Raw genomic sequence first — 24,863 nt, 5'->3', positions numbered from 1 at the left:
TTATTTTTCTCTTGTCCATTTATTTTGTTTGCTTTCTAATTTAAAATACAGTTTGAAACCATCTGTACACAGTAGGCTATGTGTGCTGCTAGCAGAGCTAGACTCCAGTCATGAGTCACGGTGCACATGTGCGGTGGTTTGTCCACCAAAAAAGCACCAAAAGATCGAAAATAAACTAGCAGAGCCAGAACTGTTCAACTCCCCTGGAGCCACGGCCAGCAGAGAAGCCGGTTTACTTTAGCTTTTAAACCAGCTGCAGCCTGAGAACTGGAGTGTGAGGGGATGTAACACTAAAGATGGCGGCAATGACAAAGAATTGCTGCAAAATAAACATACATCTGTTGTTTAAAAAATAAATAAAAATAAAAATGTAATACTTAACAATTCGATATCGAGAAATATGATAACATTATCATATCGTTATCGCGATATGATTTTTTTCCATATCGCCCAGCCCTAAAGCAAAGTGTTTTGATTGTCTAAGATTTAAAAAGGTTTAAACTTTACAGCACTGACAAAGTGCTGTACAAGTCCCACAACATTAAAAAAAATAATAAAAAAAAAAAAAAACATTTAAAAAAAAATCGAAGTAAAAAAAAAAAAAAAAAAAAAATCAAAAAATGTTCTTTAATTTTTTTTTACTTCAGTGTGTGTGTGTGTGTGTGTGTGTGTGTGTGTGTGTGTGTGTGTGTGTGTGTGTGTGTGTGTGTGTGTGTGCATGGGGCCATTGGGTGGGGCCGGGGGACAAATGCACTGGAGGAAAGTAACCCAGCTCAGCACTGCCCAAATTATATCATCACTATTGCCTGTTTGAAGGATATCATCCTCAAGCACATATACACCACCTACACGCCTATTCTCAGTCCTTGCCCCACAATGGTGGAATGAACTACCCACCCCAGTTAGGACAGCCGAATCCCGTCCAATCTTTCGCCGTCGACTAAAGACGCACTTCTTCAACCATTATCTGAAATAAAATAAAAAAAATCTACCGGTAACCCTAACTAACCTTACTGTCATGCACTTGTCCTAATAAACTAACCTACACTGTAACACGCAACACTTTGATGAATATTGTTACTCAGCTGATAGAGTTGTATCCTTCCTGGTTCCAGAACTTATAGGTCGCTTTGGATAAAAGCGTCAGCTAAATGACTAAATGTAAATGCCTTGTAGAATTCCACACATAAGAAAGATACTGGGATGAATAAACAAAATAGGAAATAAAATGTAGAAATGCATGCAATACATAAATAAATATGAATCTCCATATATGAAATAGAACATTTAGATAAGGTGCTACTGAGATGTTTTGGTGAGTTCTTTGTTTTTTTGTGGAAGTAGTCCTTCTTAAAAATGCATGAACATTCACTGATAATTGGTCTGTAGTGGAGTCTACAAGGTCTACATTGCCGGACCTTGTAGACTGACATAATTCTGTGCATAGTTTAGTCTACACAGGCCATATTTCAAATAATCAAAATCTTACTTCATTCATCTTAAACATTCTTGATTTGGGAGATTGGTAGTTCCCATGAAATCTGAAGTTGTTCAAACGACAACAGCGATCCACCTTGAATTAAATCACACAGCCGTGTTGGCTGTGTCACAGTCACGAAAGGGGCTACTTAATTCATTAATCCAATCCACTTTATTTATAGAGCACATTTAAAAACAACAAAGTTTACCAAAGAAGCTTCGAATTAAAATCGAAGCTCGGCCCCGAAGCTTCGATTGCCAAAAAAAAATTCGAAGGTCAGCCCTAGTACCCTCTCTAGGGATACAGGGTGCCGCACTGCCTTGTGTGTGTGTTCGTAGGGATACGCAAAGGCTAAGGGAGAAAACCCTGAAAGAAAACCGCACTGCCTTGTGTGTGTAGGAATACACAAAGGCTAGGTCCTCACCGACAAGGCAGTGCGGTTTTCTAAGGAAGGCCATCCGAGGTATAAAACAAGCTACAAACCAAAAATGATGACTCCAGTGGCGTGGAGTGATCGCCCGTCCGACCTCACTGTAGTGGGAAAATAGTAGGGCTGACCTTCGAATTTTTTTTGGAATTTGAAGCTTCGGGGGCCGAGATTCAATTTTAATTCGAAGCTTCGAGATAAAATTATATATATATATTTATAAATAAAAAAAATATATATATATATTTTTTTTATGTTGTTGGACTTGTACAGCACTTTGTTCAACTTTGTCAGTGCTGTAAAGTTTAAACCTTTTTAAATCTTAGACAAAAACGAAACACTTTGCTTTCATGATGTTAACTTGTTGTAGTTAACACAATCCCGCCCAACAACGTATATCTCCGTGTTTCGATTCCACCCGTTGTGGACAGAAGCACGGATATATCCATGGCAAGTTGTTTTGGCTTTTATTCCATTTTAATAATCTATTCAAGGTCGCCGAGCTGCACTGCAGATATACCCTACTCTTTGAATTCAAGAAAGTGCAATACCGGCCAGATCCTCTTAGGGGCGCTATCGCGATAATGCAGTGTGCCCTGTGGCAGAAGTTGTTTTTTTTTCTTTTTGGATCTCTAATGTAGTTTTCTACTCATCTGAAGCGATAGCTATCGTCTGTTCCACGGAATACCTTTTGGAGTGCGGATTTCACTATGCAATAAAGGGGATTTATCATCAGCCAATGGACATATCGATCTACCAGATGGCGATCGATAACGGGGAAATGCTCGGGGGGATCCAACATGGTAAGATCTTTTTCACGTAAATTACAGCCCGATCGAGCCTTGTTATGATACGATCGGCCTATGTGGCTACTTAGACGAACACGGTTATTGGTAATCAATAATAAGAAACGACATCCTCCGCCCCCCCCACCCCCCTTTCATGCATACATGCTTGAGGATCGTGCCGATCATATGCAGTTTGAGTTTTAACTGTAGCATCTGTATAACGGAAATGCCATTGGATATAACGTTAGTAGCTATTAGCCCTTTATCTCGCCTTCCAGGAAATATACTAGACCAAATCCTGTATAACACTTATATTCACGGCGCTATAAAATGAGAATGTATTGATGAAAAACAAATTTCTTTAAGCCATTTTGAAGGGACGGTTTATGGTCTCAATTGACAATGAGAATATACTTGCAATACTATAAAGTATAGATTTAGCTCTACAAACAGCCCCACGTCTGTTTACATTTGCCGGTCTTCTAGAGATTTATTAGACGCATGCCAATGGCCCCGAATGTGTTAACAAAGAGAGGCAGAGTAGATTTTGAAAAAAAAATATATATATATATTTTTTTTTATATATTAGAATTTTATTTTCATATTCGAATCCCATGCCCATCGAACGAAGCTTCGAAGTATTTAAGACAGCCCTAGAAAATAGGGACGTAAAACAAAGATGATGATGCTGTGTTGTACAGGAACATTTATGTTGGCTCATGCTACAAGCACACACCCGTTGGTGCTGCACAGGTTGGGATCCCGCTACAAGCACACACCCGTTGGTGCTGCACATGTTGGGATCCCGCTACAAGCACACACCCGTTGGTGCTGCACAGGTTGGGCTCCTGCTACAAGCACACACCCGTTGGTGCTGCACAGGTTGGGATCCCGCTACAAGCACACCCGTTGGTGCCACAGGTTGGGATCCCGCTACAAGCACACACCCATGTGCTGCACATGTTGGGATCCCGCTACAAGCACACCCGTTGGTGCCACACAGGTTGGGATCCCGCTACAAGCACACACCCGTTGGTGCTGCACATGTTGGGATCCCGCTACAAGCACACCCGTTGGTGCTGCACATGTTGGGATCCCCGCTACAAGCACACACCTGTTGGTGCCGCACATGTTGGGATCCCGCTACAAGCACACCCGTTGGTGCCACACAGGTTGGGATCCCGCTACAAGCACACACCCGTTGGTGCTGCACATGTTGGGATCCCGCTACAAGCACACACCTGTTGGTGCCGCACAGGTTGGGATCCCGCTACAAGCACACACCTGTTGGTGCCGCACAGGTTGGGATCCCACTACAAGCACACACCTGTTGGTGCCGCACAGGTTGGGCTCCCGCTAAAAGCACACACCCGTTGGTGCTGCACAGGTTGGGATCCCGCTAAAAGCACACACCTGTTGGTGCCGCACAGGTTGGGATCCCACTACAAGCACACACCTGTTGGTGCCGCACAGGTTGGGCTCCCGCTAAAAGCACACACCTGTTGGTGCCGCACAGGTTGGGATCCCGCTAAAAGCACACACCTGTTGGTGCCGCACAGGTTGGGCTCCTGCTAAAAGCACACACCTGTTGGTGCCGCACAGGTTGGGCTCCTGCTAAAAGCACACACCCGTTGGTGCCACACAGGTTGGGATCCCGCTACAAGCACACACCTGTTGGTGCCGCACAGGTTGGGATCCTGCTAAAAGCACACACCTGTTGCTAATTTGTCGGCTCCGGGAGGAAGATGCATGAAGATATTTGTTTGATGAACGTTTATTTGATTGTGTATTTATGGAGCTTTGTTTTCCACAAGTGGACTCATGCACTCATTCCCTCACAGTTACGTGTGGCCAACAAGGTATTTATTTTAAACTTTTATTTACATAAGCATGTTAGCTTTCCACCGTCTATAGCTGTATGTGTATTTCTGGTGTATATATATATATATATATATATATATATATTTTTTTTTTTTTTTTTGCCTTTGAGAACCAATGGTTCTCGAGCCGTAACGGCACATGGGGCAGGAGCCTATCTCCTGTTTCCGTAGCGTGAGGCAGCTTGATGTACAAGTACACCCCTTGGACATGACGCTAGTATGTCGCAAGGACTTCCCCCCAAACCAACCCTTGATGCTGAGTGTCAAGCAGGGAGGCTATGGGTACCATTTTTTATTAGTCTTTGGTATGACTCGGCCGGGGCTTGAACTCCCAGCCTCCCGAACTCAGGGCGGACACTCTACCCACGAGGCCACTGAGCCGGTGTATATTACATTGTATATATTTAGTTTTTTGTACAGTTCGACTGCGGATTGGATGACTGAAGTGCATCTAGCGAAATACAGATCCAGCTCTTAAAAATCGAACCTCTACTGCAAGGGTGCAGTATCGTTAACGCCTCGTTAACAGCACTGCCAGGTTAATGGTGCCTGATTACCGCAGTAGCAGAGCAGAGCTCAGAGTCCTGAGAGCTGCATCTGTAAATCTAGTCCCTCACAACAAAGTAAATTACAGAACCCCATAGCAAGACTGTACAATAGAGCTTGTAAAATGCATGGTAAATTTCCACCCTGTACTCACCACTGTACTGCACTCTCACACTCCTCTGATACAACTTTTCAGAACTACACAAAATCTAGCCACTAAGTTCTATTTCATGCTCAGAAATAACTCTTCCCCAACACTCACAGCTTTACTCCCAAGACACAATACAAGACAAGAACGCCTCTCCAGATCAATCTCACATGCACTCATTCCTGTACCGGCTTACAAAAATAATTATAGACAAAGATCATTCTTCCACACAAACACCAAAATTTGGAACGAGATCCCATTCCACATCAGAGCAATAACATCTGATGCTAGACAACATCTGCACTCACTGATCCGACTCTTCCCTAGGTCTTAATCTTGTTGATACTGTCATTTTGTATTGACTGCTGCTATGAATAATAATAATAATAATGGATTGGATTTATATAGCGCTCTTCATGACACCCCAGTGACCCCAGAGTGCTTACAGAGTCCATTATTCGTTCATACACAGTCATACTGGATGCATGTTTGTCCTTGCTGTCCACAACGATTATATGTAGTGCAACTGCCTATTCCGTTTTGTATCGTGTTTCATGTGCTGCAGAACAGGAACCTGCTGAAAAACTATTTGTAACGGAGTCAGGTCAGTTTAAATGTACATCGTGTCTTTTTGCCCTTTCCTTTATAAATAAACTATGAATGAAAATGAAATCCATCAGTATCTGAAGAACCATGGAGTGTGTGCGTTTCCTGAAGGGAGTGCTAACCGGTATAAAAATATCAGTACGCACTAAGCAAACCACTGCACTTTACTTTGGCATCATAAGTATGCACTCTTTTTTTTTTTTGATCCACTTTTTCTCCCATTTTCTATATTTTCTCCCATCCCAATTTCGTATCATCCAATTCAACCCTCCCCTGTCACGAACGCTGTTTCTTGCCTCCCACAAGCCGGCTGCAATGTGGACTAAGTCATACATAGCACAAGTCCCCTCCGGTACTTGAGGTAACAGCAGTCGCATCTTTTCACCTGCGCAGCTCGATCTCTCAGTGGCGAGGAGTAACGCGTGGGAGGCTCACGCTGCCCCGACACTTCCTGATTCTACTGCGCAGGCGCACCAACCGACCTGTAGGAGTCGCTGTCCACAACGCCCGATCCCCACCCTTCAGTTTCCCTCCCCGTAATACGGCCAATGTGTATTAGTACGGACGACCAGCTAAACTGAAAGCAATGTGGAGCGCTGGATTCGAACACGCGAATCCTAGCGTCTCCACACTGGTGGCGAGTGCCTTGCCCACTACACCACCTAGCCGCCCATAAGTATGCACTCTCATGGTATCATAAGTATGCACTCTCATGGTATCATAAGTATGCACTCACTGTAACATACTGGCTTTTATCACATACTGCACAACAACATTCTCCTACGCAGAGAATTGATGTTCGACCGTCAAACATCTAGTAGGAAGTAAACTAGCCAGTGCTACCTTTACTCATATTATTTCCCTTAACATATTGAATAAATATTATTATATTATTGTTCTCCCCATATTCTTTTGTCTAAATGACAAACATTTTCCGACGGTCGGTAGTGTGGTAGTAAAGGGTTAACCTTCTGTAGTGTGGCAGTGAAAGGCTGTTTACTTTTCTGATAACTACATCACTGCATAACTCATAACTACATCACTGCCTAACTCATAACTACATCACCGCCTAACTCATAACTACATCACCGCCTAACTCATAACTACATCACAGCCTAACTCATAAATGTTCAGACAAGCTTAATTTTTGGTTATTAGCGATACTCTGTATGCACCCAATTCAACATTATAGCCGCACTCTTTCAAACTAATGTCCAGAGTAAAAAAAACATTTCTCATATTTTTTGCTTACAGTACAGGCATAGACAGCTCTGCGTAGGAGTGTGATACAACAACAGACTGGTAGTGTTTACACACATTGTATTTGTAAGGTAATAATAATAATAATGCAATGCATTTATATAGCGCTTTTCTAGACACTCGAAAGCACTTTACAATGTAGGGTGGAAATTGCCTCCTTCACCACCACTGGTAGCACCCAACCTTGGGCTACGCTGGCTCAATGGCTGCCATACACTGGCACCAGGCACACATCACAATGGCTGCCATACACTGGCACCAGGCACACATCACAATGGCTGCCATACACTGGCACCCGGCACACATCACAATGGCTGCCATACACTGGCACCCGGCACACATCACACTACACAATGGCTGAACGGTTCAGGAGACGGGGATTGATAGCCAATTAAGGGGGAAGGGATGATTAGGTGGCCTTGATGTCAGAGACCTGATTGGGAATTTGGCCAGGAACGTCGGGGAACCCCCTACTCTTTACGATAGGCGTCCTGGGTTCTTTAACGGCCGAATTCAGTCAGGACCTCGCGTTTAGCGTCTCATCCAAAGGACGGCACTCGCAGCTGTACGGTGTCCCCATCACCGTAACAGGGGCATTGTTACTGACCAGTCCAGAGGACAGAGTGCCCCCTGCTGGACAACAACAACACCACCACCTTCCGACAGCAGCCTTGACTAGAGCTGCCGCGATAACCGCATTACCGCGGTATCGCTGTTGCATCACGCTCACCGCAGAGTTAGGCTGAATACCGCGTCACCGCTGTTTTTTATCATAATAATAAAGTTGGCTTGCGGCTTGCGGCTCTGCAGATATACCCTACTCGGTTCCAAGCGACCCTATTGGTCCAGCCTGGCTCTGCGGCTCTGCAGATACCCCCTACTCGACGCCTCTGAACGAAAACAGAACGCCGCCATCTTTACTGCCTCGCTAAGGATGCATTTCATTCAGGATTTGTTTGCGACAGAACCAAGTGCAATAAACAAAAAAGAATGGATTCACTGTGTATTCTGCCTTATTTATTGATGAAACAAAACCGACATCAACCCAATTTACCACCGAGCGGAGAGTTTAGTGTCACAACAAGATCGCTGATGTGTTAAGTTTGTTGTTGTTATCCGATATACACGAGAGGTAACGTTAAACCCGGGTTTGCTTGGTAGAATACACAATGAGAGGTAACGTTAGCTTTGGCAGAATAGACGCAACGAGAGTCTGGTTAATGTTGTTATTGATTGATTGATTGAAACTGTGTTAAACTCTGGCTTGCTGCAAGCCCTCGGACATCTATGCCCACGGAGCTTTCAGTGTACACAAGCGAGCGGCGGCGGCCCCGCCTGCATCCCCATTCGCCAAACGGAGTAGTACCTGGCTGCAGTGGAAAAGGAACGAAGTACCAGGTGCCTAAAGCGGGTCGAGTCGAGTAGGTAATATGCAGTGGAAAAGCGCCATTAGACTAGAGGCAGGCTATAAGAGTAGACTACTAAAAAAATAAAAATGCATTCAAACCTTTTTTTTTTTTTTGTGCGCACTGTGCGGTAATTACCGCGGCGGTAGGAAATATTGCGCAAATTCGTGCGGTAAGGAAAATATCAATACCGCGGCAGCTCTAGCCTTGACCAGGTACCAGGTTTTATATCACATACAACTAGGGATGTCCGATATTATCGGCCTACCGATATTGGCATTAAAATGTAATATCAGAAAATATCAGTATTACATTTTTTTTTTTTTATACATTTATTTAACCTTTATTTACCCAGGCAAGCAAATAAAAACAAATTATTATTTTATTTATTGTCAAAGTATGCATAATGTTGTGTTAATTCCACGACAAGAGATATGTAATGTTAATTACCTGAAATTATTCCGTTTTATGGGGGGGGGGGACCCCTGCATATATCGGTATCGGTTGATATCGGTATCGGAAATTAAGAGTTTGACAATATCGGATATCGGTAAAAAAGCCAATATCGAGCATCCCTGCATACAACCGTAAACTGACCTTCTTAGTGCGGTGGTAGATCCTGAAGACCAACAGCAACGTGATCAAGTAGAAGACGGCGAACAGATACTGGGCCAGACGGATGTTCACCCCGCGGCTGGTGATGTAGTACAGAGCCGTGAAGATGTACACAAAGCCAGCTGGATACCTGAAACCAGGAAGTACAGAGCAGTGAAGATGTACACAAAGCCAGCTGGATACCTGAAACCAGGAAGTACAGAGCGGTGAAGATGTACACAAAGCCAGCTGGATACCTGAAACCAGGAAGTACAGAGCGGTGAAGATGTACACAAAGCCAGCTGGATACCTGAAACCAGGAAGTACAGAGCCGTGAAGATGTACACAAAGCCAGCTGGATACCTGAAACCAGGAAGTACAGAGCGGTGAAGATGTACACAAACAAAGCCAGCTGGATACCTGAAACCAGGAAGTACAGAGCGGTGAAGAAGATGTACACAAAGCCCGCTGGATACCTGAAACCAGGAAGTACAGAGCGGTGAAGAAGATGTACACAAAGCCAGCTGGATACCTGAAACCAGGAAGTACAGAGCGGTGAAGAAGATGTACACAAAGCCCGCTGGATACCTGAAACCAGGAAGTACAGAGCGGTGAAGATGTACACAAAACAAATCAAATGTATTTGTAAGGCCCGACAACACACGTTAATGTCCCCATACATGGGCCGGACACGTCTTCTTTAAAGGGGCCATGCATTGCTATTCCTAGCACTATTTGGGCAACTTTACACAATTCCTGTGAGTCTATTGAACACATCTGTAAGCTTTTATTCATAAAAATTCATTGTTTTATATTTCTAATCAAGTACTCAAAAGCCACATTTTTCTCACTTTGGATTTCAGGTAGGGATGCCCCGATCACGTTTTTTGCCACCGATACCGATCACCGATCGTCGTGAGCCATATCGGCCGATACCGATCCGACCATTTTTGATACAAAAAATGTAATAAGAAATTTATATAATTTTTTTTTAATAAAATATATATATTATATAATTAGACTTGTACTTGTATTATCTGCAAGACATCGCCACCACGCAACAAGTCAAAATGCTCGCTATCTGCAAACAGCTCCACTGTGTACTCGAGTAGCCTCCAGCTACGGCCAGGATTGTCCGGCCCTGCAGCTGGACCCTAGTATTGGTATAAATCACATTCAGCAAGCCCTCAGCTCGAATATGCATCGAATCAATGTTATAAGACATTGATATCAGGAGCTATCTGTAGCTACTGCTAGCCGGCTATATAACGTTAAGACAACGCCTCAGTGAACTATTTAGTTCAATGGGACATTTAGTTTTGAACAGTGAACTAACGTGAACTAACGTGCGCTAACGGAGGTATCAACATGCACTACTAGACTTGCTGGAGCAATTGTTGATATCAGGAGCCATCAGTAGCTAGCCGGCTAAATACCGTTAGACAATGCCTACTAAAAGTGAATAGTTGACTGGGTAATTTTGTTTAAACAGTAACGATAGCTAGGTAGCTAACGTTAGCTCACGGTCGAATGCACTATAGACTCGAGCAGAGGAGCCTCCTCTCAGTCCTCTGTGTTTACAAACTTTACACGGGTGCGGGCGGGGCAAGGGAGGAGGAGCGGCAGTTTGCAGGTCCTGTGTGTCTGAGACAGACAGCGAGTGAGATCTCCGCTTGATCGGTTTCCGCGATCGGCGAATATGACTCATTATCGGAAATCACGATCGCATATTTATACTGATTATCGGCCGATAACGATCGGTGGCCGATCGATCGGGGCATCCCTAATGTCAGGCTATGTTGGCCTGGCTCCTCCCATAAGCACTTTGAGTGACAGTCATCCACACAGTCTGCGACTGGCACAGAGAGAGATATAGAGAGAGACTGAGGGGTAGAGCTGCCGCGGTTACCGCATTACGGCGGTATCGCTGTTACATCACGCCCACCGCAGAGTTAAGCTGAATACCGCATCACCGCTGTTTATAATAATAATAAGAAGAAGAAAGGGTCGGGGGTGGTAACCGCCGGGCGCTACCACTCCTGCCCGCGACACCGAGTGAACGACGCACGACCAGAGGGGAGACTTCGAATCCCCCCCGCCTCTCCCCGTGAGGGAGAGGGGAGTTGGGAACCACGGCGGCGCGCGAGGGGCTGGAGCCACACCGCGCTCAGGTTTTATGTTCTCGTTAAGTCGGGCTCGCCCGGTCTTCCCCAGCCGCGGCTCACCCATCCTTTCGGGGGGGATCCGGACACCGGTCGGGACAGAGCCCTGGGGACTACAGGTATTCACTCTTGGTCGACGGGAAGGGGAGAGGCGCGCGCCTCAGCTCCTCAACAGACCCGTCCACTGCAGCGTTTCCGTTAGCCGGTAATTACCGGTATTTGACCGGCAAAATCTGTTGAAGTCCGACATATTTAATCTCTCCGGTCATAATGTCCGGTGAAAATAATTCCCTCTAAACACAATTAGATTATTTGAATTGTATTAAAATAGGCTAAAATTAAATAGCCTATGCGATGAACGAAACAATCATTACGTTTGTCGTTGCTTCACCAAGCAGCCGGTCTAATAATGACATCCTGTTTGTTGTCAGCGCGAGCTGGCTGCTGATATATTTGCGAGAAGCATGGCTTGGCAGGGTGCAGTACTCCAATTCAGCCATTGGCAATTCAGCTGTTGGGTGGGGGCGCTGCCGACACCGCTGCTCTGCTCTGCCTGCTCCATGCTTCACGTAAATATATCAGCAGCCAGCTCGCGCTGACAACACAGGTTGTCATTATTAGACCGGCTGCTTGGTGAAGCAACGACAAATGTAATGATTGTTTCGTTCATCGCATAGGCTATTTAATTTTAGCCTATTTTAATACAATTCAAATAATCAAATTGTGCTTAGAGGGAATTATTTTCACCGGACATTATGAGCAGCACCAAGTCGTTGGGAGGTGGAGATATACATCACGGCGCAAACCCACGATAATGTTGCCGTCTCTCTCTGCCAAATTTCTCAGTTCTTCGCTTGATATAATTAATACAAATGTCCAATATAACGGAATTCGTTAGCTCATAAAAATGTGATTATAACAGACTGCTGTTTATTAAGGTCGGGCAGACTGCCCACCGACACCTCAAGTCGGCAGCAGCACGAAGTCTCGAGGGACTTATTTTATTTGGAATATATTAATGACTGTATATACGCAAAAGTAGCCTAGTTTTAAGTTAAAATATTATAAATGCCTTGATGATGTCATTCTTTATATAGGCCTATCAATTGTTTTTAAGCTCAATAAACTCTGACCGGAATTTATCCCATTTGTCCGGTAGATTGAAATCTACCGGACACTCAGACCTGCAAAAAAAAATTCTAACGGAAACCCTGGTCCACCGTCTACCTCGAGTGAGCCTCACGTTGTACCTCACTGCAAGCGTCAATAAACAGTGTTCACTGTTCAGTAGCCTATGTTGTCTGTGTTTCACTTTCAATAACGAATGCGTGCTTGCCAAATCCCAAACAATATTCATGCTGCAAAGTCATCCTCTAAAGATAGACATTTAGACTAGAGGCAGGCTATATGCTATAAAGCAGGGGTGTCAAACTCATTTTCACAGAGGGCCACATCAGCATTATGGTTGCCCTCAAAGGGCCAAAGACCGTATAAATGTTAATGTAATGTAAAATAAATGTAGCTACACATTTACATATTGTTAAACATGGTGTTTCTGTATTTATTACTTATTCAAGTTATACATATTGCATATTCATTTGCATAAATGTAAAAATTTTAGCTTATGTTATTTTAACAAATAATTTTAGTTTATCAGAACCCCATATTACTCCACCAATCAATGATCAAACCATTCAAGTAAATAACAAAGAAGAATATCATCAAATACAAGCTATGACATTAAGTTTGTTCAAAACCTTTTTGTCACAGTCAAGAGGGGCAGAACTAACAACTGTGAGCTGCAAAGAACACGTGGGACAGATGTAGCAGATGTTACACAAACAAATGGCTGCACACAACCTTGCAGAGGCCATACATCCAACTAATGGAAGATAGTTTAATTAACTTTAATTAACAGATTGCAGAATGGGTACAGTACAGTACAGCTCAATACACACAATTGTTAAGGGGATGCAGACCAGAGAAAGACTTTCGACTTGTTTACATCAGGGTCCCCCATTTTCAATTCGTAATGAAATTGCTATTATGTGTCTGCATGAACACACAACTGTAACTGTACTCAAAAATAACAAAATAAGGGTTGTCTCAGTTCACAACTATATTGGTAAAGTTTTGGGTGGGACTTGTTTGCGTCCCTACAGCTTCTTATTCAATTGAGCGAGATGCTCGGTTATGTCACACAGCCAGTTTGCATCCGACAGTTCAGACAATATTTCTTCAACCCTTTGTTACCTATTCCGCCTGGATCTTTTTTGTATTTTGGGCTGTAAAATTGTCAAAGAATGTCTGAGGAGTAAGTGCTTTTGGCTTTTTTCCTTTGTTACCTCAGATGTTCAACATACATGTATGTGTAAGAATGTGTAATAACTAAGGCTGTCAAAGTTAAAGCTTTATTAACGCATTAACCCACAATTATTTTAACACTGCTATTTTTTAACCTAATATTAATGTAAATTATTATTATTTTTTTTTTTATCTGAGCTCTTGGGGGGCCACATCAAATGACGTGGCGTGCCGGATTTGGCCTGCGGGCCGTGAGTTTGACACCTATGCTATAAAGAATAGACTACTACTAAAATTAATAAAAATGCATTACATTTTTTTTATTTTTTTTGCGGTTACCGCAGCGGTTTCAATAGCTTTGCAAATTTGTGCGGTAAGGAAAAATAATCAATACCGCGGCAGCCCTACTGAGGGGGATACTAATAAATGTTGCCGCGGGGGGGCATAATCCCACAGGACAATGCATTGGTAACTTGTTTCAAATGACAATATATACCCCTGTGATTATTATTGTACGGATCGGAATACGAGCGTGCGCGTGAGAGCATGCGCAGATATTACAGTGATATGCTGGTGCTCGACTGCGAGGGAGAGAGAGAGATAGAGGGACACACGGAGCACTGTGTAAACGCTGCGTGTGTGAGAGAAGACTGGTCTCTCTCTCTCTCTCTCTCTCTCCATCTCTCTCCCTCTCTCTCGCTCGTCCGCTCCCTGCTCGCAGTCAAAACCTGTTTGAGGGGGGTGCTCAAGTAGCACACCATGTACCGCGCTGCGTCGCAGAATACCGTGCTGCGTCACGGACCTGGTTGACTCAGAGTTCGATTCCCGGACTCGCCGTCATTTGCCGAATGTCTTCCCCTGCTCTCTCTCCCGTTTCACCCTACATCTGTCGGTCATACTTGACCAGAAAAGCGATAAAAGCTAAAAAATGAAGTTTAAAAAAAAAAAAACCTGTTTGAGGAAGTGTCGGGTTACACTATGTTCTCTCTGCCTCGCTCTGTTTGAGGAAGTGAAGATTTTCCACTCGCTCTGCTGTCGCTGTCAACCATAGAGGGGGCGTTAGTTATGCAAATCAGTACCCTATTCAACAATACCGTCAAATCAGAACAGCTTAGTTGAGTGAGGGAAGATCTTGTGAACTCGAGACTAGACTGATGAGTGAATATGGTAATTAGAGACAGACCCATTGATACTAACCCCTATTACTATAAAACCATGCTAAACACAGAAAAAAAGCCATTATAAATTATAATGCATGTCCCCTTTAAACAAGTCAAGAAGAAACATCACAATAAATCAAGAACAAAACAAAAAACACCATGAAGTCCAACATTTTTTAAATAAATAAAGTAAATGAATGCAACACTCCCAGACATACCAGGCGAAGGTAAGGAAAAACTCACTAAAACCTAGCAATAGGAAAAAATGCACCACAGGCAATGTGGAGGAGAAACCTTAGAATAGACTGGGTCAATTTTCAGAAAATCATAACCCTGAAGGCATTTCGTGTTTATTTTTGGTACACAACATTTCTAGGGGTATTAAGGGGTGCTGAATCCAAATCTGCTGTATACCAAGCTCAAATAAGGCCTCAAAATTGAGAAATCCAACATGGCCGCCAGCGCCAGGCTGACATCTATTTAAGTGCATATCTTTTTGACTATAAACAAGGTAGAAACATGAATGAAATGTGTTTTTATATGTTTGCATACATGAGGAATTTAAAATCATATCCTGATTTTAGATCAGTTGTGAAAATGTTGCTTGAAACTCATATTTATAGCAGAAACGGTGGTCGTTATTGATGCATAACTCATCAACCAAATAAGAAAGAAAAGCAGGATGATCCCAGGCCATGGATTTATTCATCAAACTATTTTCTCTTGCATTTTTTTAATCAACATGCCATTTATGCAAATTATAGATTATATAATATATAAAGATTATTTTACCATATCAATATAAGTGAATGTTCAAGTTTCTTTATTAGTTGTCATACAGAATACTTTGCATGAAATGTTTCTTTCTGTGTTGCTCCTGAGAGTGTGCTAGATAATAACAAGATAGTATAAAATAAGTATAATAAGTATAAAATAGAAAGTCAAGAAGTCAAGTACGTAAACAAGTGTAAACAAGTGTAAACAACTAAATTGTTCAGTGTATCTATATATACAGTATGTACAGCTGGTACAAAAATGGTGAGGTATAGCTTAGCTTGTGGTGCCACCTTGTAGTGGTGAGGTGCAATAAGGAATGAGAATGAATATAAAGTGTAAAGTGTGTCTAAAGTGGTAAAGTTGGTGCTACAGTGTGTTGTTTATTTAAGTGAGTGTATGTGCGCTGTGGGTGTGTTGATGGTTTGCTTATTGTTCATTGTTCATTCATTGAGCATCCTGATGGCCTGGGGATAGAAGCTTCTTCTGAGTCTTTCTGTGCTTGCCATGAGACTCCGGTATCACTTGCCTGACCGCAGCAGTTCAAAGAGGCAGTTGTTTGAGTGGCTGGAGTCTTTGATTATTCTCTTAGCCTTGCCCATGCACCGCTTGTTGTAAATGTCTTGGAGAGTGGGAAGCCCACCTTCAATTGTGCGTTCGGCTGAACGGGCCACTCTCTGTAGTCTGCTGCGGTCTTGTGCGGTGCTATTCCCAAACCAGGAGGTGATATTGCCAGTCAGGATGCTCTCTATTGTGCATGAGTACGTTCTTGAGGATCTTCTGACTCACGTTGAACTTCCTTAAGCACCTAAGGAAGTAGAGGCGTTGTCGTGCCTTCTTGATAACACTGTCAATGTGTGTGGTCCATGTCAAGTCCTCGGATATGTGGACTCCGAGGTACTTAAAACTGTTCACTCTCTCAACCGGTGCCCCGTCAATGCTGAGGGGGCTGTAGTCCCTGACCCCGACCTCCTAAAGTCCACAATCATCTCCTTTGTTTTGCTGACGTTCAGGGAGAGGCTGTTCTCTTGACACCATCCCGCTAGAACCTTAACCTCTTCCAGGTAGGCCCTCTCGTCGTTTGCAGAGATCAGGCCCACCACTACTGTGTCGTCAGCCAATTTGATGATTGTGTTGTTGTTCCGCTGTGCCACACAGTCATGTGTGTACAGGGAGTGGAGGAGGGGACTCAGGACACAGCCCTGGGGGGCCCCTATGTTGAGAGTGATGGATGAGGAGGTGCAGTTGCCTGCTCTCACCACCTGGGGTCTGCCCGTCAGGAAGTCCAAGACCCACTGGCAGAGGTCATAGTTCAAGCCCAAGTCCCTGAGCTTGGCTATGAGTTTGGAGGAGACTATGGTATTGAATGCCGAGCTTCACTGCATCCGAGGTTGGTGGCAGAGTCTCTTGTGGATGGCCTTTGCAGAATAACTTGACTCTTGCTTTGTTGCACGTATCCACCTCAGGCACACCATAGATCTTGCAGATGAATCTCTCTGTTGATGTCACAAGATCTTCTGTGAAAGGGCCCTTCCCAAGGCCAGCAAGATCAGTGTGATGGTGCTCGAACACCTGCCAGGCTGTTTTCTTTCCGTGACCACTGAACTGGGACACACTGTCACATCCGGTGAGGGCATGGAAGGCAAGGATTGTGTCCAGTTGATCAGATAGTAGCTTTCTAATGTCATGTACTGGAAAATATTTTGGATCCTTCGATGTCCCAGCTTTCATGTAGAGACGTGTACATCGGATTCTGTCATAGTGAGCCAAGAGTAGAAGCAGCACATCTGTGTCACGCGTTGACATGACGATTGTTTACACTGGAGCCTGGATGAGAAAATCAGAAGTGTATCAGAAGTGTATCAGCTTCCTCATGGTCAGCACTCAGAGAGGAGACTTCAAGATCTGGATCTGTTGACTTGACAGTTGTCGCTTCAGCATTGATTGATTGATTGATTGATTGATTGATTGAAAAGTTTATTAACAGATTGCAGAATGGGTACAGTACAGTACAGCTCAATACATACAATTGTTAAGGGGATGCAGACCAGAGAAAGACTTTCGTCTTGTTTACATCAGGGTCCCCCATTTTCAATTAATCATAACAAACCTCCCTGATACTACAACTACAGGTTCATCATCCGGGCTGTGTTCCATCAAGTGGTTTGAGAGTAGTTGAGCGATATCTGATTTGTTGTCTTCAAGGGCCATGAAGCTCGACCAATCGGCAGGAAGTGGAAAAGACTTGTTTTTGATTTCACGACGTACTGGTCTGTGGCGCTGTTTGCGTTTCACCCTTGTGCCTGTTTTGATGGATTGGTCATGGTATCTGTCAAAGACGACATCTACCCTCTGGTATTTTGCTCCCATCTTCAACACGGTGTCAGTGAACTTGTTGGCATAGTCACCAAATGTTGTAGTGTCAGGTGGCTTTCCGAGTGCCATTACCAGAGCTTGGCCATCAATGACCAGGCAGCTGGGTCCCTGAAGGGTAAGATCTGCAGGGGTTTTTACTTGTTTCGTCAGTATATTTGCTAACACAGACTTGTTGGTGGTCTTCTACCTTACGACCTGCTCTGTAAGCTGTGATGAGCCTTTGTAGAATCTGCCTGTCCACTTTGATGGTGTTTTGCTTGTTCTTGGAAAGTTGCACAACTTCATACAAAGAGGCAAATGTCTTGGCTTTGTTCTTTCGAATGGGTGATTTCAGGTTCAGCTGCTGGTCACTATCTGGAGGTTCACACAAACGTTTGTCCACAAACATGTTCAGTTGTGCCTGTCCAAGGTGTTCTGCGCCAAGTATGGATTCTTGAATCTCCGGTGTGCCTACGTCCTTGTTAATGTATGTAAGAAAACTTACAAAAGCACATTTAATTCAGGTTTGTACCTTGTGTAGTCACACTTAACTCATTAAGCCCCACTAGGGCTGTCTTAAATACTTCGAAGCTTCGTTCGATGGCACAAGCTTCGAACAAAAAAAAAATCGAAGTTAAAAAAAAAAATCTTTTCCAAAAATAATTAAAAAAAAAAAAAAAAATGTACTTCGATTTTTTTTTGTGTGCATGTGTGTGTGTGTGTGTGTGGCATGGGTAGCATGGGTAGCATGGGTAGCATGGGGCCATTGGGTGGGGCCGGGGGACAAATACACTGGAGGAAAGTAACCCAGCTCAGCACTGCCCAAAATGTCAGCCCTAAGCCCCACCATTTATTTTTAGAAAATTCGCCTAAAACAGCATGCTTACATTAAAATGCTTATATATCCAGATTAATAAGAGCTACTTGCATAAACTTCGTACCTGAAGAAAGCTAAGACTTGGGGGATTCTAATGTTGCTGTAGTATTCCTGCAAACACTGAAGAAATGTAATTTTTTTTTTTAATCCTCGCCTATACAAAGATTACAGTTAGACAGTCAAAAACACCCTGTTACTCATGGTTGGACCCCAGCTATATTCCTATTCCTTTATTCCTCCATAGGTGCAGATATTCTGTGCAAAGTTTCATGTCAGTAGAATAAAAACTGTGGGTTTAGCACCTGTTTTTGTGGAGAGAGGGCCTGGTGCTGGCGGCCATGTTGGATTTCTCAATTTTGAGGCCTTATTTGACATTTTTTTGCTTGGTATACAGCAGATTTGGATTCAGCACCCCTTAATACCCCTAGAAATGTTGTGTACCAAAAATAAACACGAAATGCCTTCAGCACTTTATACAAGCACATTTTCTGAAATTCTGCCTAGTCTAGAAGGGCCGTTCAAGGGGGGAACTCCCTTCTTAGATGTCGGTGATAGTAGTGTTGCAATAAAACAGGCGAGACAGTTGGTAAGCATTCACACATACATGTAATGTGTAATGAAACACAGAGCACCTACGGGAGGCTGCAATTCTAAACTGGCCCCTGTAAATGTCCATGTCATGGGCAACGCGCAATAATCACCGGTGATTATTGGCAATAATGACCGCTGTTCGCAGCTGGAGCAATCAAGCCCACTGACACACACTGCATCAGTGCAATCAGTCCACACACCTGCCGGCTGCCGGCGATAATAATAACTTTATTTGGGCTGACAGCGGACGGAGCCACAGAACAACTGCGTCTGCATTTGATCTCGTCTTGTCGATGGTGTAAAATGAATTACCGTAATTCCTCTAATAGTAACCCCGGCTTGTATTTGTTTCAACTGTAGCGGATACCAGGCTTGTATTAGGAGGAGGCATGTATAAGAGAGAGGCCTATATTTCTAATTTTTAAACGGATCATAATGAATAAATCAACATTTTGTGTCAGTTTGAACCCAGTAAAATGTACTGGGTTCATTTATTGAAACCAAGTACTGTATGAAATACGGCAGTAAACGGCGCAATTACAGGTGGTCAAAAAAAGTTAAATAAAGTAAAATAGTGCAATCACAATACTGGTATAATAATAATAATAACTTCGTTTTATACAATTCTGAGGTAGGCTTACTCTCTTGGTAAACATTAACACCATACCATTATATGGTATTTACTGCACAGCCAGGCCAGCAAATAACAACAATAACCAAATATATTGCCTATGGTAAATCCGTTGAGGGAAATACCGTAATTCCTCTAATATACATGAAACCCGGCTTGTATTAGGAGGCCGGCTTATAATTGCTTAGCTCAACAGCGCACCCGGTCATTAATAGAGACCCGGTTTTTAATTGAATACCGGTTACTATTAGAGGAATTACGGTAGGTATATTGTTAGTAAGTTAGCCATGTAATAAGCGGGATAATGTATAGCTATATTCGGTCATTGTCGCAAAATAATTGACCTTCACTACGTTTAGAACACCTCTGCGAGGCGCCTCTGTATTCTAAACTCAGTGTCAATTTTGCGACAATGACCTCGTAGCTATACATTATCCCTTACATATCTGTATGTTGTGTATGTCATAAATGTCATTATGAATTGAAAATGGGGGGACCCTGATGTAAACAAGACGAAAGTCTTTCTCTGGTCTGCATCCCCTTAACTCATTCCGGGCCATGCCCATATGACCAAATTAGGTCTAGCGTGCCAGCACTGAAGTCAATGGGAGGACGGGGATATTTGCGAATGCATAAACTATATCTTAAATGATGGCTATGGGTCTAATACACCCGTCGCTTATCAATGACTTGCTTGCAGTCAACATGTATGAAACGTAGGGCTGGGCGATAAAACGATAACTATCGCGATAAATTATTTCCTCGAAATAAACATGAAACGTGGTCGCAAAGTTTCGATATATAGATTTTCCAAGCTTGGATATGAGCACACGCACTAACAACCAATCAGTGAAGGAGATGGCCGAGAGCGAAGGAGGCCCGCGCTGCACCTCTGGGTAGAGAGGTAGGACTCAAGGCTGGCTAGGATAATTAGCTTGCACGGCGCTATTTTATATATTCATGTGCCGAGTATGTGTGTGGCGTGAATTCTGATGCCACGGTTATAGTAGTGTGTGGTATACGGTGGACGTCGTTGCAATGTATTGGGGCGGAACAGAGTATTTTAGGGATATTTAGTACATTGGAAATATGGCTGGCTAGGATAATTAGCTTGCACGGCGCAATTGTATAGTTTGGCTGGATAGGATAATTAGCTTGCACAGCGCTATTTTATATATTTACGTGCCGAGTGTGTGTGTGGCGTGAATTCTGATGCCACGGTTATAGTAGTGTGTGGTATACGGTGGACGTCGTTGCAATGTATTGGGGCGGAACAGAGTATTTTAGGGATATTTAGTACATTGGAAATATGGATGGCTAGGATAATTAGCTTGCACGGCGCAATTTTATAGTTTGGCTGGCTAGGATAATTAGCTTGCACGGCGCTATTTTATATATTTATGTGCCGAGTATGTGTGTGGCGTGAATTCTGATGCCACGGTTATAGTAGTGTGTGGTATACGGTGGACGTCGTTGCAATGTATTGGGGCGGAACAGAGTATTTTAGGGATATTTAGTACATTGGAAATATGGCTGGCTAGGATAATTAGCTTGCACGGCGCAATTGTATAGTTTGGCTGGATAGGATAATTAGCTTGCACAGCGCTATTTTATATATTTACGTGCCGAGTGTGTGTGTGGCGTGAATTCTGATGCCACGGTTATAGTAGTGTGTGGTATACGGTGGACGTCGTTGCAATGTATTGGGGCGGAACAGAGTATTTTAGGGATATTTAGTACATTGGAAATATGGATGGCTAGGATAATTAGCTTGCACGGCGCAATTTTATAGTTTGGCTGGCTAGGATAATTAGCTTGCACGGCGCTATTTTATATATTTACGTGCCGAGTATGTGTGTGGCGTGAATTCTGATGCCACGGTTATAGTAGTGTGTGGTATAAGGTGGACGTCGTTGCAATGTATTGGGGCGGAACAGAGTATTTTATGGTGATAGTTAGTACATTGTCATGGGATACACTGCTCGCTCTGGCTAACTGCTAACGTGCGCGGACTGATGACGACATCAACTCGAGACATTCGCAGCAGAAAAACAAGTCTATTAATAGGCCGTCCATCGGCGCCGGGCATAAGAAGTTAATTAAACTTGACAGACATTATATCGGCGATAATTATCGATATCGAGTTATATGAAAATAATTTTATAATTTTATCGCGATAACGTTTTTGGCCATATCGCCCAGCCCTAATGAAACGGATTGTTTTTTCATTGGTACATTTCCGTTTTATACCGTTTTGAATACGAGTATAGTTTGAGATTTCTAGTAATTCCAGATAAATCCACGATAATAGCCCTTTAGTGGAATACACAAAACACGTAATTTTTCGGCTGATTTATGAATAGTTTTCAAATAAACGCTAGATTATCGATAGTATATGTCCTTATGCACGCTAGAGAAGCGGGCTGAAAAATCGATTATCCATGACTTGGTCAGCGCTAACGTCACCCACACACACACGCTCCGATGGCGGAGAAAAAAACATCCGATTAAGACCTCACATCAGATGTTCTGCAAAAAGATTAATCCAATTCCTGATCGCCATTCCAAATATTGATCGCGTTTATTGATCCAACGTTATAGTCCAAAACACATAATCGACCCTGCTCCCAGCCTCGCCAGTGAATGTGGTAACACGATACTGCTTGCCCGAGAAGGGAAACCCCGGACTGGAGTTTTTTTTCTGATGCACAGTCCCAGCCAATCCAATCCAATGATGTGCAATACCATCCAGGAGACGATAGGCGTCGGTATTTGCCCTTTGCAAGCTCAGACCCATTCCCAATGATAACGTCAGGCTGGATGGATAAAAAATGAATGGATATCGCTAATAAAAGAAATAACGATTAAAACCCGAGTATACTCGTGATTGGCACGGAATGCATGGCGAGTTAACCCAACTAAACTCGTGGTTGGCACTGAATGGGTTAACAATTGTGTGTATTGAGCCGTACTGTATTGTACCCATTCTGCAATCTGTTAATACAGTTTTCAATCAATATATGCTGTTAGGTGTATAGGTAATGGTCAAATGTTAGCCTATACCATGAATGAATGAAAACTTTATTTAACAGATTGCAGAATGGGTATAATACAGTACGGCTGACCGATTAGTCCTACTGCACGTAAACAAATGTCTCCCCCAAAAATACATAGTGCAACTTTTAAATTCATCCTACTATTGGCTGGATGTTGTGTGTGGCTTGATGATCCACTGTGGGCCATCATGAAACACTCACACCAAGGGGCCGGTGTCTCCTTTGAGCTGGGTGTAGTCATAGGTACCATTAACGACTCCCTCCACCTCATCCATGTAGGCTCTCCAGTCTATCTCCGTGTCTGCAGAACGGAGAAATTAGCCACGGAAGGAAAAAGGTCATTCACGTTAATGAGGGGTAATAACACCCAATTATGCTGAAACACATCCGACAGTCATGGCCAGTGATTTGATTATTTAGGATTATTAGGTCACACTTAATAACAGGTCAAATGAGGACATTTACATGGTAAAACGGCTAACGTTAATTAATGCTGAGAATAGCAACCAAGGTGGGAACCTCCCATCTACTCTAGTCTAGATTTCAAGTTGGCTGATAATGAACAGCTGATGAGTCTGTATTCATACTGTTAGGATCTGTTTAACAGTACTGTATATTTGCATATCTTGTATGTCACAAATGTAACAGTAGTACTGTATATCATGTATGTCATAAATATCATGAATAGATTAGATTATTATATCTGTATCTGTTCAAGTTCAAGTTTCAAGTTTCTTTATTAGTTGTCATACAGAAATACAGAATACTTTTGCATGAAATGCTTCTTTCTATCTGTATGTCATGTATGTCACATATGTTATGATGAATTGAAAATGGGGGACCCTGATGTAAACAAGTCGAAAGTCTTTCTCTGGTCTGCATCCCCTTAACAATTGTGTGAGCTGTACTGTATTGTACCCATTCTGCAATCTGTTAATACAAGTTTTCAATCAATCAATCGGCCAATTCGGCCAGTGGATGAAAAGTTAGTGCCCTGTCCTGTTGTGACAGCAGCAACGCTAATGTCAGAGCAATAGATGTTTATATTATATATCTATATGTGTTAGAGAGCACATGATAAAACACCACGGGATGGACGTACCTAACGCCGTTAGTAGTGACTCACGAAGCGGCAGTAAAGTCACCGTTTGACAGGTGGCAGCAGTAGCTAATGCTAGCTAGCTCTGATGCTAACTAGTGAGCATGGGGCTACAGTCAAAGCGGAGGCAAAACATGCTAGCATGCTAACTAGCCGTGCGGCTAATGCTAGCTCTGATGCTAACTAGCGAGCATGGGGCTAGTCAAAGCGGAGGCAAAACATGCTAGCATGCTAAATAGCCGTGCGGCTAAGTATTTATTTTTTACTTACACGCTACTTTCTGTATGACCCATATATTGATGCCGATTTCTAGGAACCACAGGATAGAAGCGACCAGTAGTGTATACTCGGCCTTGAAGAGGATTAAATGCTTCTCCTGCCACAGTGTGCGCAGTGTCCCCCACACCGGGGAAGACGGCGGTGGAGCACCGGGAGACTTTCTCCTCACACCTCCTCCTCCTGCGGCCATGTTTAACGGCTCGAGCTCAGCGACGTGGTGGAGCAGAGAAAAGTATAGACGCAGCAGAGAGAGAGAGGCCGCGACGCATGCGCGCTTCTTCTTCTTCTTCTTCTTCTTCTTCTTCTTCTTCTTCTTCTTCTTCTTCTTCTTCTTCTTCTTCTTCTTCTTCTACTTCTTCTTTCGGCAGTGTAAACGCAACATGGCGCATTACTGCCCTCCTTAGTTCTATAATTAAACTACGCCCCCAATATTGAGAAAA

The 24,863-nt window shown here is 43.2% G+C and overlaps 1 protein-coding gene across 1 annotated transcript in view; it reads right to left on the bottom strand.

Annotated features, from left to right (window-relative positions):
- alg3 (ALG3 alpha-1,3- mannosyltransferase) overlaps positions 1-24,617 on the bottom strand; it is a 41,977-nt gene extending 17,360 nt beyond the window's left edge. Inside the window, exons 1-3 of the mRNA XM_084332883.1 lie at positions 24,415-24,617; positions 23,247-23,346; positions 9,139-9,286 (exon numbers count right to left, since the gene is read on the bottom strand). Coding sequence (XP_084189009.1) covers positions 9,139-9,286; positions 23,247-23,346; positions 24,415-24,613 — 447 coding nt within the window. The 5' untranslated portion in view covers positions 24,614-24,617. The remainder of the gene's footprint in view (positions 1-9,138; positions 9,287-23,246; positions 23,347-24,414) is intronic.
- Between the last annotated feature and the right edge of the window lie 246 nt (positions 24,618-24,863).

This window comes from Notolepis coatsorum (genome assembly GCF_963971535.1).
Source record: "Notolepis coatsorum genome assembly, chromosome: 17".
NCBI classification, from domain to species: domain Eukaryota; kingdom Metazoa; phylum Chordata; class Actinopteri; order Aulopiformes; family Paralepididae; genus Notolepis; species Notolepis coatsorum.
This window is presented reverse-complemented; position numbering and strand designations above follow the sequence as displayed.